General features: G+C 33.9%; 1 protein-coding gene and 1 long non-coding RNA gene across 4 annotated transcripts; both read left to right on the forward strand.

Moving 5' to 3' along the window:
- Nucleotides 1–395: 395 nt before the first annotated feature.
- On the forward strand, nucleotides 396–11,305 carry LOC120330728 (VWFA and cache domain-containing protein 1-like). Its single transcript, XM_039397632.2, has 24 exons — nucleotides 396–593; nucleotides 890–952; nucleotides 2,249–2,407; nucleotides 2,728–2,939; nucleotides 3,294–3,453; nucleotides 3,692–3,833; nucleotides 4,372–4,446; nucleotides 4,566–4,748; nucleotides 4,829–4,902; nucleotides 5,247–5,385; nucleotides 5,586–5,738; nucleotides 5,818–5,935; nucleotides 6,120–6,231; nucleotides 6,697–6,865; nucleotides 7,063–7,196; nucleotides 7,680–7,858; nucleotides 8,114–8,224; nucleotides 8,421–8,519; nucleotides 8,960–9,143; nucleotides 9,228–9,380; nucleotides 9,525–9,625; nucleotides 10,147–10,307; nucleotides 10,438–10,514; nucleotides 10,871–11,305. The coding sequence occupies exons 1-23, from the start codon at nucleotides 408–410 to the stop codon at nucleotides 10,506–10,508; spliced, it is 3,138 nt and encodes a 1,045-aa protein (XP_039253566.2). The 5' UTR covers nucleotides 396–407; the 3' UTR covers nucleotides 10,509–10,514; nucleotides 10,871–11,305.
- Nucleotides 11,306–12,957: 1,652 nt separating this feature from the next.
- Nucleotides 12,958–18,037, forward strand: LOC120330730 (uncharacterized). 3 transcript variants are annotated; one of them, XR_013476624.1, is made up of 4 exons: nucleotides 12,958–15,093; nucleotides 15,180–15,338; nucleotides 15,669–15,794; nucleotides 16,857–18,037. It is a non-coding gene; the product is annotated as an uncharacterized LOC120330730 (long non-coding RNA). The 3 variants fall into 3 exon arrangements; XR_013476625.1 differs by having other exon boundaries at nucleotides 15,180–15,254; XR_013476626.1 differs by having other exon boundaries at nucleotides 12,958–14,886.
- Nucleotides 18,038–18,264: the final 227 nt, after the last annotated feature.

An 18,264-nucleotide genomic window follows, 5' to 3' on the forward strand; every position in this document is an offset into this window, starting at 1 on the left:
ATTGCGATTCTATAAAATTTCGAAGATAAAAAAACGATAAAAAACATTACAATAGGCGGTGCACGTTCTGTCCACGCAAATGATCAACTATATTTAATCGCTCCAAGGCAGTTTGGTTCGGGATTTTAAATTATTTAAATAAAATAATAAAGATGATAGGTACGTCTTAAATCTAAGTTCAACCTTTAAAATTTTTTTTCAACGAAAAACGTTATTTAACAGCGTAAACGGCCTGATTAAATCATAAAACAATAATAATAAAATCAAGTTTTACTTTACTTAACTTATGAGTTAAAAAAGGGGCGAAACGCATGTATCTCTTGTAATGCATGTGGTATAAAAAGACTTTCCCGGACATCGGTCTCAAACTAACTAAAAAATCTTGTGCCGAAAAGAGACAAGTGTATATGGACTATTGTACCAAGAAAACCATAATGATGAAAGCTTTCATCGTCTGGCTTTGCCTATTCGCAATAGGAGATGCAGGTACGATCAAAGAAACTAACGAAGAAATAGTGTTGGATGCTGCTGAAAGTATGAGCAGAAATATCGAAGATGTTTTAGCGACCACACTTGGGTATGATAATTTCCAGGTGAGTGAGGTTTGGCATAAATTTTCTACCAGTGTTACGGAGTTGACGGAGTATTTTTGCTTCCCAATATTTTTGAAATAGGCTGGTCACAGACATATTCTGTTCAGAATGTGCAGGCCCGTCACTGTTTATCAGCACAGTAGACTACTACTCAATTTTGTATCAATTTGAAACACATGCAAATACCAATGACTTCGCCAGTGTTTATAATAATTCAATATCAACTTTATCAAAATAAAATATATTAATTACTAGATTTAAAAAACTCAAATTTTCCACTTCATCTTTTTTTGCAGAAACATTATGACAGTCTTTCATTTACGTCTAACACAAAAGACGGAGATGTGGTGTTACACAAGGTATTTACTTTTTTTGAGACTAATGTATTATCACATTGAATTATTTACGTTTTTTATTGTGTATCATTCAGTAGACATTCAGTCTCTGGCACATTCTGGTGGCAAACAAGTCCATTATCGCATATTTATAATGCAAAAAAAGTAATATAGTGTATTGCATTTCTGTGCAATGGAAATTAATTCCGGTATTTTGCAATATATAAAAAAAATTGACCGGAATAAAAATTAATCGGAAATATTTAGGTAGCTTTGACCTTTTTTTTAACAGCGTCGATTTTCACCGCTTAAAATTAGTGTCAACATTTATGTAGGTTTTAGTAATATAGCTACACTTTTCTGTTACTTATCATTCAATTTTTGTTCATGGATCGCCATTCTGATTTAGGTAAAAAGCACAAAAATGCTCAATTTCAGTATTGCAGCAAAACTTCAGCTGTCCATATATACAGAAGACACCCAATATCTTCGACGAATAAAGCTGTTCAAATAAAATATCTAAATCTTCCCACTTGTAGCGTTATTGGAATTATTGCTTGGAGAAAAAATGCGATTTATCTCTCCCTAATCTAGTTAGAATGGCCTGCCCAACGGCGATACTGAGATATCGTATCACAATATTTATAGGTGTTTTAACCTGTACATTAAATGAAGATAAATAAAACGTGATCAAATATTTAGCTTTATAGCATACACGTGCATCAATATTTGTCTGATGCGAAATTTTACGGAAAAGGCATTTATTAAAACTCTAGAAATTATTTACGATTTTTCCTGGCCTAATCTAGTTACTATGACCTACCCAACGGCGATACTGAGAACTCGTATCACGATATCTACAACTATATCTTTCGGTTTATTAACCTGTGCATTAATTGAAGATAAATAAAACATGTTTCAATATTTAGCTTTATAGCATACACGTGCATCAATATTTATTTGATGCAAAATTCCACGGAAAAGGCATTTATTAAAACACTAGAAATTATATAAACAATACTTTCTGTTGCCCGATAATGCTTAACGTAAAGACACAAAAGATGTGTTTAGGTATTTGAACGAATCTAAGCAAAAATAATCTCGTGTGTTTCTGTTGAACATTTTATTGCATTTCATTTGTAAAGTGACCAATATGCAGAGCCAACTTCTTTGAATACTCGTTGCAAAAGAACGTCTTGCTTAATGAAAGTGTTTAGACTGATCCAGATTTTGTTGAAATGTTTTGACGAGTTTAAGTATGAACGATACTACCACAAAAATAAATTATTTGTGCACAAATCTTTAATTTTGTTCTCACAGTTGGCCAACAGATTCGGAGGAGTGTTTATGGACAGAAACACCAGACTGTTAAAATTGAAAGATGTCGTAGAACAATCTATTTCCGATACAACTACCATGTTAGAATGCTGCAAAATGAATGTCAGTGAACTGACAATGGACGACAGATTTAAGCAACCGGTATTTGACAATTTGTATCTTACAAATGTAAATAGGTGTGGCTAGATTGGAAACCAACTAAGTTGGCAACTGTCAACTTGGCATGTTGGCTAAAACCCAATGTCATCAGGCTCATACATAATAAATTGAATGGACTAGAAAACAGTTAGTTCTAATGAGAAAACCCCATTTTAGTAATTTAGAAATTGAAATTATTGTGTTTATTTAAAACTTTTCATTTTTTTCAAATAAATTATTCTAATGAATTAAATCAATATATATATATATATATTGCGTGGTCATCAACAGAGAGGTATCAATACGATATTTTGAACGTTTAGGTCGAGATGTCAAGCTCATGCTATCAAAAATCTATCAGTACCAAAAGAATGAGTGGGTCATTGAAACCTGGAAAATTTGAGGAAGTTGCCGAAAAAAATATACGAGACTCGCCTTCATTAAAATGGCAATATTTTGGCAGTGAAACAGGAATAATGACAACATACCCTAAGGCAATGAAAAAAGATTGTGATTCGTATGATCCAAGAGTGAGGTGAATGTTTGTCGAAGTTCAAATCGTTGGCTTTCTGGCGCCTTGTCAAAAACTTCATAATCGACTTAATGTAATTCTGTACCTATTCACAGATTTGTTTCTGCTTTGATTTTTTCTCTATAGTGATTGACAGCAACAGCAGATAAAAAAGAAATTATATCAGAATGACTCACTTTTCCGTTTTTTTTCGACCTATTAGGTCGGCTTGTTTATTTATTGTTTTAAAAACAGGTTCAACACGTTACCTGCACACAGATGTCCGTAGTTTCGATTTTGATAGTCAATGAGCATTTCACATCAACTTTCGCGTTGTCTTATTAATAAAATTCATTATATATCATAATAAAATTACAGACCATGGTACGTGAAAGCAAATGTTCCGGAGCCAAAGGATGTTGTGATTCTAATTGATAAAAGTAACTCAATGGGATCCCTATACAGTGGAAAAACATTGTTAGATATTGCAAAAGAAGCATCGCAAATTGTTGTCAACACACTGAATCCACGTGACAGGGTAATTTTTGATGGTATAACTTTTTTACAATCCCAATGCGGTATTATTATAAACTGATATAAATAGCATATGGTAATATATGTCAGATCTAGCTTTGGTTTTTAACAAACGAAAAGTTCATATTAATGAAACTGGATTAATATAAGAGAGCGATATCCTTGTCAATTAGCAGGGGATATTTATTATTGATTTGTACTGCAAAAAGTCTAATGATCAATGTGCAATTTTCAATTTCAAGGTGGCTGTAATTGGATTTTCTGATAATCTTTCATTGATGGGAAACGAGCCAGATGAAAGTTGCTTTGAAAATCAACTCGCTGTAGCAACTCATGAAAATACTCACGAAATCAATGAATTTATCGATGAAATAAGTTTGGGAGGTGTGCATATATATTATTGAGTACCGTATATAGATGAATTTTTATCATTAAATAAAGGCAATTTTAACGAATTAACATATATATTTATCAAAGTTTTCTTGACGAAAAAAGCTCACGATATGATTTCCGTAAAAAAAGAGGCTATGCGGTTGTTATTTGTTTTTACCATATTATTAGCCTTTATAGATGAAGTTTTGTAAATAATAGTAGAGTAGTGTCCTATTATATAATAATTGCGTGTTATCTCATAATAAATTTTGAGGGTTTTAAACGGATTTATTTTAATCTTGAATTCATCATAAACATTGAATTATCTTCTTGAAAGATCTGAAGTAAATTAACAAGTTGGTGTCAAATTGAGCATGTGGCACCTATCTACTTTAAAAGATGTAAGCGGCGACAACTATAAAAACTCATAATTTCTCAATTCAAATTTAAGTCCAAGTCGAATCCGACACGAAAGAAAACCGGATATACCGAAAAACAGTGAGGTATGTGGGTGCTATAAATATTTATCAGTCATTTTCTATTATCACAGGTTCTACAATGTACGGAATGGCGTTGTCTAAGGCGTTTGATTACTTTGAAAATACAGAATCGTTGGCTGGACGTGGTAAATACATTCTTTTATTCAAAAGTCCTAATATGTGTAAAAACTTAGATTATAACTATAAACTAAAAACACAACTAAAGACACGTTAACACTTTCAATGCATATTGAATTTGTTTCAGAACGAGTCATAATATTATTTTCGGATGGAATTCCAACTGATAAATCAGCACAAATGACTGAATCATACCAAGCTCTGGAAGATAATGACAAGACAAATGAATATATTTTAAACATTCTTAAAGAACGAAATGGAAAACTGGATAAAATGGCAATGGTGATGACATATGGTCTCGGAAATTTAAGTATGTAGACCTTTGATACTGCTTTCCTTACTCAATAAGAGTGCAATATTTGAACATCTATATATATTGAACATTTCCAGAAAAATCTATTTTGGAAGACATGGCAAATGGAAAAGGTGACTTATACGATTTTGAAAAAAGTGAAACTACAGAGGTATGAATGAATAATATATTAACGGTTTTTAAAATTGCCAAGGCTGTGAAGGCAGGGAAAATTACATTCGGCTGAAGGAAAAAAAATTGAGTCCTGTTCCGGTTCCGAACAATCAAAATCCTAGGCGTATGAGGGCCCTCTTTATCATTATTAAATCCCAAAATACCAACTTCAACAAGTCAGAATCTCGAATACGACGAGTTTAAAAGTCTTTGAAATTGAATTTGGGAACGTTCATCATTCAAGTCGAATAGGCTACTATTGATTGACGAACGACGGAGGACTTTTTCTATATATATAGTTTATCCATTGGTACAGCACAACGATAACACTATTTCTTTCAGCCAGGAGAATACACGTACGTAGAGAATCCATCAAATCTGAGACAAGAAATGGTTTCTTACTATAATCACTTTGCAAAAAACACTCCTGTCGTAGAAGAGCCTATTTGGTCACATGTATATCTGGACGTGTTTGGCTTAGGTACGTAATGATAAAGAGATGGAATATTTTTATACATGTGTTGACGTGACTTAACTTTTTTTAATATATAACATCATATGTACTGGAGAAGGGCATGGTTTGCTATAAAAAAGTATAAATATGTTTCATAATAAAAATAAATGGAGGTACAGTTGTATATATACTATACGCATTAATAAATATATAAATATATTATACAGGTCTGGTGATGACTGGCACTCTACCAATCAATGATAAAGAAGGCAATATTCTTGGAGTGGTCGGAGTCGATATGACTATTAATGATTTGATTTATGGATCGTTTTTCTTCAGACCTTCCGATTTATCATATGTTTTTATTATCGATCCTCAAGGCAAGTGCAGTAATTCTATAATCTGACTCTAATTTTTGTTATAGAAGATAAATTAAAATTAAATTCACTTACTTTCTAGGTTATGTGCTGTATCATCCTTTATTTGTTTATCCCGATGACAATGAAGTCAAACAAACGGATATTTTAGCGTTCGAAACTGATTCAAACATGATCGATGTCATTGCAAGCATGAAGAGGTGATTTTCAAATTCTATATATAATTGAAATTCAAGAGTAAGGAAGTATCAAACTAATTAAAATTAATAAAATGCACAGAGCCAAATTCCTGCATTAAATATCATATAACGCTCTCGTATATCCTTAATATCCTTAAGTGTATCGTATATCCATAACCAACTCTTGTTAACTTTCTATGGAAAGTGGCGAAACCGGATCAAAAGCTTTCAAATCGCATCGAGTAGTTCCAGCTGGTGGGGACAGACTTCATGGAATGAAAACAGTTTCTGTTACAACAAACGCACACTGGAAAAAAGTAATTAATTATAAATACTTTAGTTCTTATCGTTTGATTAGTGGGTGAAATACCCGGAAGGGACGGCAGAGAACGATGTGGCATTCTCGAAAGTGACAGAATTATCGCGAAACCGAAATTAATTCTACAAAAGATAATTGTGATATATTTTTTTCATTCCCAGCATCCTATATAATAGAAAACGGGATTTCAGTTGTGACAAAAGTAATAAACGAAGAAATAGCATTTCCATAATTAAACGGGATGATTTGAATTGTAGGCGACCTGACCAAAATGTCTCCAAATACCGAAACACTTGTTCAAGATAAACAAGCTCGACTATCTCACTAAAAAAAATACCAAGAACATCTTGTTCAATCGATTTGTTTTTACCTTTAAGTTTATTCTTATCGTCGATGTTAAAGTGCTGTACTGTGAACGGCGTCGATACATAAGAGCATTTACATTCTTTTCTTTCTTCATCAGATACCCAATAGTGACTTCAGGCTTTGTGTCATATTATCAGTCGAAAACCAAGAATCAACTTTGCAAACTGTAGAACCAAAAGAAGGCGAAACCTTTTTACATCACCGCCTGGATGTTGTTAAACCAAAGACTCCATGCCAGTGTTTTTGCGACAACCCATGTGCAAAGAGTAAGTTTGTCAATTCACATCGAAACGGTCGGTTTTGACAGATTTTTATAAAAAGCATAATTTCAAAAAACATGCGTTCCTGTTATAAAAATTACTAAAATACCTTACTTTTTCCCAAACTTCTACATATCACACTTATTCGTCCCAGAGAAATAATACTTATTACAGCATTATTAGAACCGTTCTGTTAACTTTAGACGAATCAGTGGTATTTTTGGGGCCACGAGCATTTGTAGTGTTGGATCATCATTTGGAAAGAAAAGAGACTTCTGAACTTATAAACTCGATCGATGAATATATGATGACTGGAGAAGGATACAACCCATTTAGAGTAAGTATTCTAATTGAGTTCATTTGACTTGAAATTACATTAATAGGAGAGTTTATTCACATTCACATTTTGCAACCTGTGTCAGCAATAAAACAAATGACGAGCCATCATATAATTCGTTGATCAAGACATCATATCGAAGAATGTGTTAGGTTCGTTATATATACATAGTGTTAAAAAAAATTTTTTCGTTATTGCAACGTTAAAAAAGTAACTCTTAAAAAGCGCAAGTCGTGAAATGTTTAAATGGCATTTCACCGTAATTCAACACTGTTAAAAAGTGTCAGTCGTGAAATGTTTTAGGTACCATCTTACCTTCTGTTAATTTTGCGTCATTTTTTTAACACCATGTATAAGTTTATACTGTACTTGACTGGTAGATTCATGGGGGCTCACTCCCAAATTATAAAACAATTCAATTTGGTTACTCGAGAAGATGATGGTAATTATTTGATATTGATTAAAATTTATACTTTAAATCAGCCTGGAATTCGTGATGATGTCTGGGCTACAAGACCAGCAGAAAAATATTGGCAAGCTAATTCAGATACGGAATACGAGAGATACACGTTTTGGAAATATATAGCAACATCTAGCGGAATAGTTCGGTTTTTCCCTGGCGCTGTTTTTCCGAAAGATTTTGATGCCATTGATCGCCCATGGTGAGGAAAATGCGAAAATGTTTTACCCTATGAAGTGTACTGTTATTACTCACAAAGAGCACGTGACTACAAAAATCATAATAAAAGGATAAAACATTGCTTTTTTTGAATGCAAACTTTTTCCTTGCCTATTCTCAGCGTGCAAACTTTTTCAGACATAGTCCGGGGTCGATTTTTATATCCCCCGATAATTCGAATAAGTATGAAAAACATGAATAAATATATATGAATGAACGTTATATATTTCTTGTGTAGGTACCGAAATGCCATAGCCCACGAAGGAAAATCGACAATTACACGACCTTACAAAGACGCAATTGCCAAAGAGTTTCTTTTTACAATAAGTAAAGCAATATATGGTGGAGAGTAAGTTTACCTTCATTTATTTCATATTCTGCTTGACGTTAATTACAATTCATGTATTAATGAATTTGGGATGCAATATTTTATGAGAAAGAATATCTATGAATGTTAGAAGATTACTACGTGATTGTTTTCCTCACTCAATAGTTAGTATTCATTTACTTTTCTTCTATTTTAACTGGTATTTCAAACACTCCAGACAAAAAGACGAAGTGAACTCTGTTATGGGAATTGATCTTAGAGTTGAATTCATTGGAATGCTGATGAAGAAGAATTTTCCTGGATGGTTCAGCTCTGGGCAAGTATTACATTAAACTTAACGTACATAATGCTTTTAAAAATTCGGAATAAGCTTTTCAATTTTTTAGCTGAGGAAATTATTATCAATCAAATATTAAAATTCTTCTTTTACTGTAGCGCTGTCTCATATATATATATATATATATATGTATTCTTTTTTCAATAAAGTATAGTTACGGATGTACTCGAGAAAAAGACTTTGTTCAGTGAGCGTTTCCTGTAAAGTTATTTACCAGACACCTTACGTTTGACAACTCCAGTTTATTATAGCCTGCTAGCTGCTACCACCTATTTATTTAGCGACTGATATTATTGCTCGACTAACCTCATTATGGTTTCGTCCCTTCGAACTCGAAAAGACGAGATAATGTTGTACAGATGAATTTGTGCATCGCGATGATCAATGCTGTTATTTATCTATTTTTATATAAATTTCAGACTCACCCTCATCGATTCAACTGGTTTTGTATTGTTCGGTGAAAAACTCGATCTTGAGTCAGCTTTACCAACTCATATCACTCAGACAGAACCATCCATTTCTGATTCTTTGATTGCAAATAATATAATGACTCAAACTGAATGTGTTATAGTCGAAGAAACAGCTATCCAACACACATACAAAGTGAGTAAAACGAATCTAATTTTCACGATCTGATGCAAGATCCAATTTTCTTAATAATAATAATATATTTTATTCAAACGTTAGATTCAAGGCACCAAGTTCTTCAGGGGAAAAACCACGGGAGGTTGCATATTTGAATTTGTACCAATACCAAGAACGAACTTGTATGCCATTCACCGCCAAGGACCATGCTGGCCAACATCCACATCTTGCGTTTGCTCGAGTGTCGATTCAACGGTTTGTAAATTTTATTACCCATATTTTGTTTGTACACAGGTGAATCCTATTGAGCTTTAATGCTGCCATTTCAATACAATTGAGTGCGTTAAATTCATCAGTGTGCAGTAGTCTAATATGAATGTAGCCTTGTTCATGTTTCAGAATCGGAAATGCATCAGCGGTGGTCCCGGAAGATGTGAATGTCCGTGCACAACTCCATTCGAACAGTATAATACCTGCACCAACAAATATGATTTTACTGGGTGAGTAGCCATTATTGTAGCCATTAGCAACTTTAACGTTCGTATACGCTTAACGCCAAGATAGACAGGCAGAAATGCAACGAAGGTACCTTATCGACAACCCCAACAAAGTGACTTACTACAAAGGAAAACGTTCGCATGAGTAGCCAAGCGAATTATGACGCAATAAAATTCCACCGTAAACTTTGAGCATACTTTCTTCAAATAGGATGATAAATACGAATGTTTTTAAACAACTACGTTTTCATACATTTGCCTTTGTAACACACCCGATGACGTCATAGCTCAAAATAAAAACGAATCCCATAAAGCTCACAGGAATATTTGAAATTAAGAAAAGTAATAGCCTTCTAGAAAAAATTTCATCTTAAACAGCTGAAAATTTCAAAGCAATTGGTCCAGTAATCGAAGAGAAAAGCGACTTTTTAAAAACGTGTCAAAGAACAAGAACTACATAATATTGAAACGATCGTTATGTCCACTGACGTGTCCAATAATAAAAAAGTAACATTAAATTACAGAGTGAATAGCGTGGCGTGTACTCCTCCGCCAAGAACATTCATGTCAGTGTCATCTAGCGATTCAACCGGACTTCCACAATGCAGTAAATATATTATTGTCGGAGAAGAGGGGGATGATGAATACAAGAACCCGGATGAAAAATCAGGAATTTCGACTGAAGGTGATTAAGCTATGCCTTCGAAAATTATCATCTTGTGCACGCTTTTAACAAAATTCTGCTTCGTATTTGTAAATATTTTCCCATATTTTGTAAATTTAATCATAGCTCAATATTTAAATTTTCATTTCAGCCGTTGCTGCCGGTGGATCCGCTGCTGTCGTTTTGGCTTTGTTGCTGGCTGCTATTCGTATGCGCATGTAGATGCAGGTATGTTACTTGCTATTAAAACTCACATTTGTCAATGAAATTACGGTGGGGTAGGAGAAAAACTATTCGACTCAAAGCCAGTTAGAAATTCCACGCCAGATTAGAAACATTTGAACTTTGAGTTCAGCTACAGATTCCGGTAAATAAGTATGAGTACCATAATTTTAATTTTGAGAAACCTTACTACATTTCTGTTGAAAATTTCGACTTCGGAAAAAACTAAAATGCTACTCACAATATCAAGAAAAAATACAGAATCCAATTGCATAGCCTTGGTCAGAGAGTACTTTCATCGTTCAAGTGCTTTGATACGGTGATTATATAGATTTTACGTATTAATTTATTAAATTTTTCAGTTGTTAATTGAGGCATCAACAATTGAGATAATTTCAACGTAATCAACTTTAATACACATCCATGGAAGAAAACAAATGTATAAATATATTTCAATAGCGATCAGAAAAAAATATAATCCTTTTACATCGTCTTGGATTGTTGCAATTTTCCAATGAAAATTTTATTTCAGATACGGAATGATTTTCGTAATAAACTAAACTACTTTGTGACCTAATTAAAAACATATGAGAAAAAGGAGTAATTTCTTTGTTTATCTATGATTTTCCACCTTACTGAAATAAATGGAATTTTTCTGAAATATAGCGGTTGTTAGTAATACCGTCACACGAAATGTTGCATTCACAACTTATGGTTCATGTTACAAAAAATCACAATTGTAATTTAATAAATATTGTTCTGTTGGCGTAAAAGGAAATAAAATTGATAAAAATATATGTTTTATGACTTTGCTGAGTGAGTGTTTACCCGAGAGCAGAGATAGTCATTTTCTCATTTATTTGCTAAAAACAAGTATCCAATCGATGCCATAATAGTTTTTAACTGTGTTTACAAGCAGTCGCAGTTGGCCATGTTTCCATGCCATCACACACGCATCAAAATGCTATTTACATTCTCAAAACACAACGAGAAAAAGGAAGATTTATTTCATATTTGAGCGTTATACATATGAATAAGCGTAAACTACACAATATTTTCCATACCCATCGTTCATCTACAAATTAGAAAATATTTACGAGAAAATGATAAGAAATGGGAGTATTCAGGGATGGTAAAAATAATGGGTTGTTTTGGAAAATCTCGTAAGTTATATTGTCTTCTCAACTCAGAGCCAAAGCACCGATAAATTAAATCACACAAAAAGTTTTTTGTGGCAGATTTTTTTTATAGTATTCATGCGTGTCTCAATGCAAATTTTGTCCACAAAATTAGTTATCCCGGTAACTATAACCATACGAACAAATTCCAAGCTAGTTTGTTACAATGATTTGCAAATATTTAATATTATGTGAAATTAAATTCGTGTCATTTTATTTTATTTCCAAGCAGAATTATTCTTCTATTTTTTTTTAAATTTCTGTGGGATTGGGGTGGGCTTTATACACAGAACTGGATTTGTTGACATATCCAGTCCCGTGTAAGGTTTACAGCAATTTTATTTCTGTATCAATTTGTGTTAAAACTACATTGGCTTAATATAGTAATATAACTCCTTCAGTTACAGACGTACAATCCGATCCGGTATTTCTTCTTCAAATTTAGGACATCTTTGCTTTAGCCAACGTTTATATTTTGTTCTGTGCTGCTTTGTTTTTGAAAGATTTGTATTTTTGTGCCAATGTACGTATAAATATTTTGTTTGTTGTCGCTATTAGTGTTTAAAAAAATACTGGAACGAACCGACAAATAAGAGTATAATGGCTTGCTTATTTTAATGCAAATATCACTGACACCTTCACTCTGCAAGCTGTATTACAGATTACAGTTAATATTCCCTCTAGTATTTTGGCATGGAGTAGGCAATAAATATTGTAGAAAAAATTATAGACTTTGATGTAGTTTTCTACAACAATATGTGACTATAGGAAATTTTATTAACAACATAAATTGCTCTATTAAATCTAAATTTTTTGTATCGATTCTAATCGCAAATGGCATTTGAGTACTGTGAAATTTTACATTGTCCGTTCTGTTGTCTCCCGTTGTCAGTACTTTGGAGTTATTTAATTTGTCACTTGAGCAGAAAACATCCAACATCCAATCTATCAGATTTTTGATGATAAATATAGAAATAACGTTAATTAGTAGTAAGAATTAAAAGTGGTAATCTGCATAGGCGAAATTACAGTATCGCGCGAATCAAGACTTTAATAGACATAACGATCGCTTCAATATTATGTTGTTGTTATTGGACACGTAGTGGACATAACGATCGTTTTGCATTTTATGCTGGCACTCTTCTTATTGTTATTATTCTTCATCTCCATCATTATAAAACCGCTTTTCTCTTCGAATACTGGACCAATTGCTTCGAAATTTTCAGTGGTTAAAGTTTGATTTTTTCTCCAGAAGGCTATTACTGGCTCTGTGAGATTTTTTGTTTGCTATGACGTCACCGAACGTTCTGCGGACGCATGATCACGTGCCATCGAACGTCGGCGTGAGGGCGGATTCTGAAAATCGTTGCTCAAAAATTGTAAGTTTTTTTTAGGTTACCTGTGATGCTAAAGGTACGGAAAACCGTACTGCACTGATTCGCTTGGTGTGGATATATTTGTAGACTGTGGTATTTGCTGTTATAATACCGTGATAAATCGAATTAGTTGGTTTTGCAAAGAAGAAGCGTCTGGCAGATACGGTACTGCGGTAAGTTAATAAGATATATATATTAGGAACTGACCTCATAACAAAATTGAAATTGTATTGGACACCCTGTATTGTTTCAATAGTTTCCATTTCATGAGAAAAGCAAAAAATATTGTTACATTTAAGTGTCATTTTTAGATATTATATGTGTGTCTATTCAATTACAAACATGAAGTGAAGTTCTGTAGAGTGTACTGTAGAGTCTGTAGAGTGTAGACCATGTCAACAGACGTCGCATAAGATCATTTTCGATTATAATTACCCAAAGGAGAAAAGCCCCGTAAACGTCACTAACGTCCTAATATGAATCCTAAAACAAAACACAAATAGAATAACAACAAACAAATAGTTGTATTGATAAAGTTTCCATGGAATGTGGTTTAATCAGACAATCTTCTCAGTTGCATCCCAAATAAATCTACGTTCTTTATTTCCACTAGTAAACAACAATCATTGGTCACTTATCAGAGTGATAATGAGATTACAGTATCTTTGTTTCTTTATTAAAAATGACAAGTCCCTCTCCTTGTATTTCTTTTTTATACTGCCTTTTTTCTTCCCTTTTGACGTTTAAAAAATATATCGCGCGCGGGCCACATTTCAGTTCAGGGTGTGGAAGCGTGAGGTCGTTTCTGCGCTGGTGTGATCCAGATAAACAGTTATTTAGCCAGCGAATGCCTGGATATAACAGTGTTTTACTTGTCAACAGTGTTTCTACAAGATTATTAATGTACTGTCGCCTAAAATGTAGCGCACATTCGGTTATGAACAAAGCTGAAGTTTATAAATTTATGAATAGTAATTTTATGAGTAAGTACGTAGAATTCAAAAACTAAAAATTTTCTTTGATTCAGAGTGTTTCAGTCATATTCAGAATTCTAGTTGTGATTTTGAGTGTTAAAGATAATTATAGTTTCTGTAATCTTATATTTTCATGTTACGCAAATTTATTCAACTTGTTTTGTTTTCATTTTGCTCGAGCACCTCGTTTCTAATTGAGATCAGAATACCGATCTGCAAAACTATTTACCTTTGTTAGGCCATTTTGCGCCTCCTGGAACTTAAATTCCTTGGCTGTTTTTCGGTGCTCACGAATTATTCGTACCAAGATAGCGCACAACCTGAACATAGAATGTTTACCAGGTTCGGGTTGTTCAGGTTGTGCGTCATCTTGGTACGAATACTTCCGGAGCGCCGTTTTTTCTTCTGGGTTGTGCTTGTTCGATACGAAGATGCTGCTGTGAAAATAAAGTTTTGGTTCTCAAAGATAACAGAAGTGCTGAGTGGCTACATTTGCAAATGTTTTGATTCTAACGCGACCGGTGTTTCCCCCACATTTTGCCGTATTTTTATAATCCCTTGACACAACTAATCTGTACATTGCTTCAAATATTTAGCAGGATCTGCGATGGATGACCATTTTTGTCACGACTTTCGTGCTCACATTTATATTCATTTCAGCATTGTGTTCTAGTTCTTTTTTGTTATCTATATACTGCGTTTGCATGTTTTTGCAACGTTATTCTTCATGAATCAAGTCTTGCTTTCTGGTCAAATTTGCTGAAAATTGTAATCCGGGTTGAAGTGTTATTGTTTATAATTTTCCTACTTCGCTCAGTAACTCTGTATCATCGTCCTTCGAAATTTTTAGGTAAACTATTATTTTTAAATAACGGGATCAAAAGGATGAACCTATCGACATAATTAGGGTATTGACACGGTTGATGGTGGAGTGACGACTGATTGATGTTTGATTATGAAGCCTTATAATTTTTAATATAATTACAGGGCTTTGCGAAAAAGGAAGATATTGTTACTGCTAGTGGACTAATGACGATTAGTCGATGTAAATGGAAAGGTCTAAAAATGTTACAAAATATAAAGTTTTTATCACAACTTGATTATAGAGCAAACGTCTTATAGTTTTTTTTTATCTGATTACAGGGCTTTGCGAAGGTAGAAGATATTGTTACTGCTGATGGTCGTGTGACGATTGATCGATGTAATGGACACGTGGGGGTTGCGTATTTTTTTGTATTTCATGAAAAATATACTCATTGGAAGAAATGGCGTAAATCAACCTGAAGAATAATTTCCTAAACTGTTAGTTCGTGTTTGTACAATGTGCACTTTTGAATAATAACAGCGCTTAACTAACGACAAAATTTTGAAGTAAATTTCGCATTTTTACATCATTGTTTAGCTTTAATTTGAACGATCGTGACCTTAATTTGTTCTACATAAGCAAGGTTATGATTTTGTTATTATACCAATGTAATTGTGTAAAAATACAACATCAAATATTTCTTTCTACGAACTTGTTATAGTTCTGTTAACTTCTTACTCACTATCTTGTTGCGTGTTACAGTTGTAAACGCTGACAAACAATACTATACTGCTGTTATATTTACACTAAATGCTTCTTTTATATAGAATGCATACGAATACAAGATGAGATTTTGAAGTATCAAGAGAGCAATGCACAACTATATGGAGACGCAACTTGCCCGTAGTTTCTCTGAAAATCATCATGTAAGAGTCTCGCGATATCTGTATTTGGTGAGTTTTTTTTAGGTGTATCTATTCCACTGCGTGTTGGGTCGTGCCGAACAGACATTAACTACTAAAGCTGGGCATTTTTGAATACTTAACTAATTTCGTCACTCAGTCAGTTCGCGCCGAGTTGTCATTCACAATAAGAATCGTGTGTTATCAATAACTCGATAGTCACAGGGAAGAAAATAGTTGTCAAAGGTATGTGCACCAAGATGGCGCACAGCCTGATAATCCTAACCGGGTACACATACTATGTTCAGGTTGTGCGCCATCTTTGTGCACATACTTCGGGAGCACCTGCTAAACTGGCACTAAATCCGGGCATTTTTGGATACCTGATAACTTAACAATCGAATCTTGATTACTAAAAATAGTTAAATTTCATATAACACCATGATTGTATGCGAACTTCTATTGTTACAAGTCGGGATAGAGAAAGTAATTAGTCAATGTCTTCTTATAAAGGCGTAAATATAGTAAACATTATTCAATCGATATTCAGTTATTATCAATATATTTAATGTTCAATTTTAGCTGCAATTCTGAATTTCAAGTATTTTCGCCTAACTATAATATGTTGGTATTCCTGAAGTATGCGTACCAAGATGGCGGGCATCGGAATAAGTATGTGTACCAGGTTGAGGTTAGGCCATCATTTTATTCCAAGTTCCGGGACTAGCCAAGTGATTCCCGTAGTATTTGTACCTGGAATTATGGCCTAGCCCTAACCTGGTACACGCACTCTCCGGTGTCCGCCATCTCGGTTCACATACTTCGGGAGTATCACACGCTTTGGTCGGCTTTTGTCTGACGACTCAAAAATAGAATGACCTAAAATATTTTTCATAAATTTATTGTATTGGATATTGTGAATTATATGAACACGCTTGTCCCAAGTGGTCCTTTGAGACAAAGTGTTAATCAATTCCAAGAATGTGGTGTTGTAGTATCATAATTGTTGTGGATGAATATGTAATTGGCGACGCGATTTTAGTCCAGAATTTATTAATGCTAAAAAAATTTTTTTTTAAAAAACCATTCCAAACCATTTTTTTTATATTTCAGGTACGTTCTTGACGGAGGAAAAAAACAAAATATTTATCTCGAATCAAGCAGACGTAGGATGGCAGTTTTATCTTGATAGAGAGTGTTTTAGAATTGTACAATATGTATTTTCATTTTTAATTGAGTTGAGCAAACCGGTACTCATCGCCCACGTTTGTCATCTGCCGTGGAGTGAATATCCGAGTCGGCAAGCGCGCTGACCTAAAACCTGGTTACAGAGCGAGAGACTGCTATCTAAAAATACGAGTAACACTCTTTAAATTGGGACCCGCAATGGGGCACGCCTGATTTGTGTTGATAGACTAATTGGATTGAAAAATCGCGTTTGAAGCGCAAGCGCTAAGTATATCCAAATCGCGCTTACTCTCATTTTTATTTTGAATTAATGCGTAAGAAGATAGATACCTTCCATGCTGACTCCGCGTAATTTCGGACTGGATCCGGCGCCAGCGCGTCCCATAAAATCGCGGCCCACCAGCATGACGTCATTGCCTAGCGACGACACGTAAACACAGAATCCCATTTCTCATTCGCCTTTAACAAAGCCCCTGCCACGCGCATGAGCGAAACCTCGTTTCGATAAAACAACTCACGTAAAAAGTATCTTAAGCAACAAACAGTAGCTAAAATTTCAGTAAACGATCAAGGGGACGGATTCAAACTTTGATATCCGACAAACCCGGGCACAAGGATGGTTATAGAAAAATTGAAATACACGATTTATATAATCAAGATGGGACCATTCATTCAAATGTTTGACGTGTCTGGCTGTTACCTCTTCTTTGACCTTTCAATTCAGAATGAAATATAAAAACAGATTCAACACATGACAGGGCGATGTAAAAAGATTACATATCACACTACCTATGAGAAGCAGATATTGATTATTTAAGAAGTTCGACTTACTTCAGAATACATATATATGTAATTCAAAAATATTCAACTTGATACAACATGTGCTAATACAATTTTTTATTTAGATGACGTCATCGCACAGACCAATCACTCATAGTCCAGAAATTTAATATAATTTGAAATAAATGTGTAGTAGCGTTTTAGCCAAAAGTACAACCTTGAAATGGCTTGATTATTAATAAGCAATTGGTCCAGTAGTTAATAGAGAAAGGCGATTTCTCACAATGGCGATTTCTCACAATCAGATCAGTTATAAACAACAAAACGATCTGTACGTCGGCTTTGTGTCCAATAACAGCAAAAATTAACTTTTTCAGTCTCCAGTTAAATTTCTTCTGCAGGCTTTTGAGTACTTAATAAGGCCGCATATGCCAACAGTAAATACAGTTATTTTCGTGGGTGTAAAATACATGTTCGGGGAAAAGCAGCAATAAATGAGGAAAAAATCTGCAATTTTGCAACCGGAATATTAGCTCACCAATATCACTACATC

The sequence above is a fragment of the Styela clava genome, chromosome 6 (genome assembly GCF_964204865.1).
Source record: "Styela clava chromosome 6, kaStyClav1.hap1.2, whole genome shotgun sequence".
NCBI classification, from domain to species: Eukaryota; Metazoa; Chordata; class Ascidiacea; order Stolidobranchia; family Styelidae; genus Styela; species Styela clava.

Coding starts and splice junctions, on each gene's coding strand:
- LOC120330728 (XM_039397632.2), top strand. CDS start 408: ATGGACTATTGTACCAAGAAAACCATAATGATGAAAGCTTTCATCGTC. Junction 4,903..5,246: donor AAAAAAGTGAAACTACAGAG/GTATGAATGAAT, acceptor TATTTCTTTCAG/CCAGGAGAATACACGTACGT. Junction 7,859..8,113: donor GATGCCATTGATCGCCCATG/GTGAGGAAAATG, acceptor TTTCTTGTGTAG/GTACCGAAATGCCATAGCCC.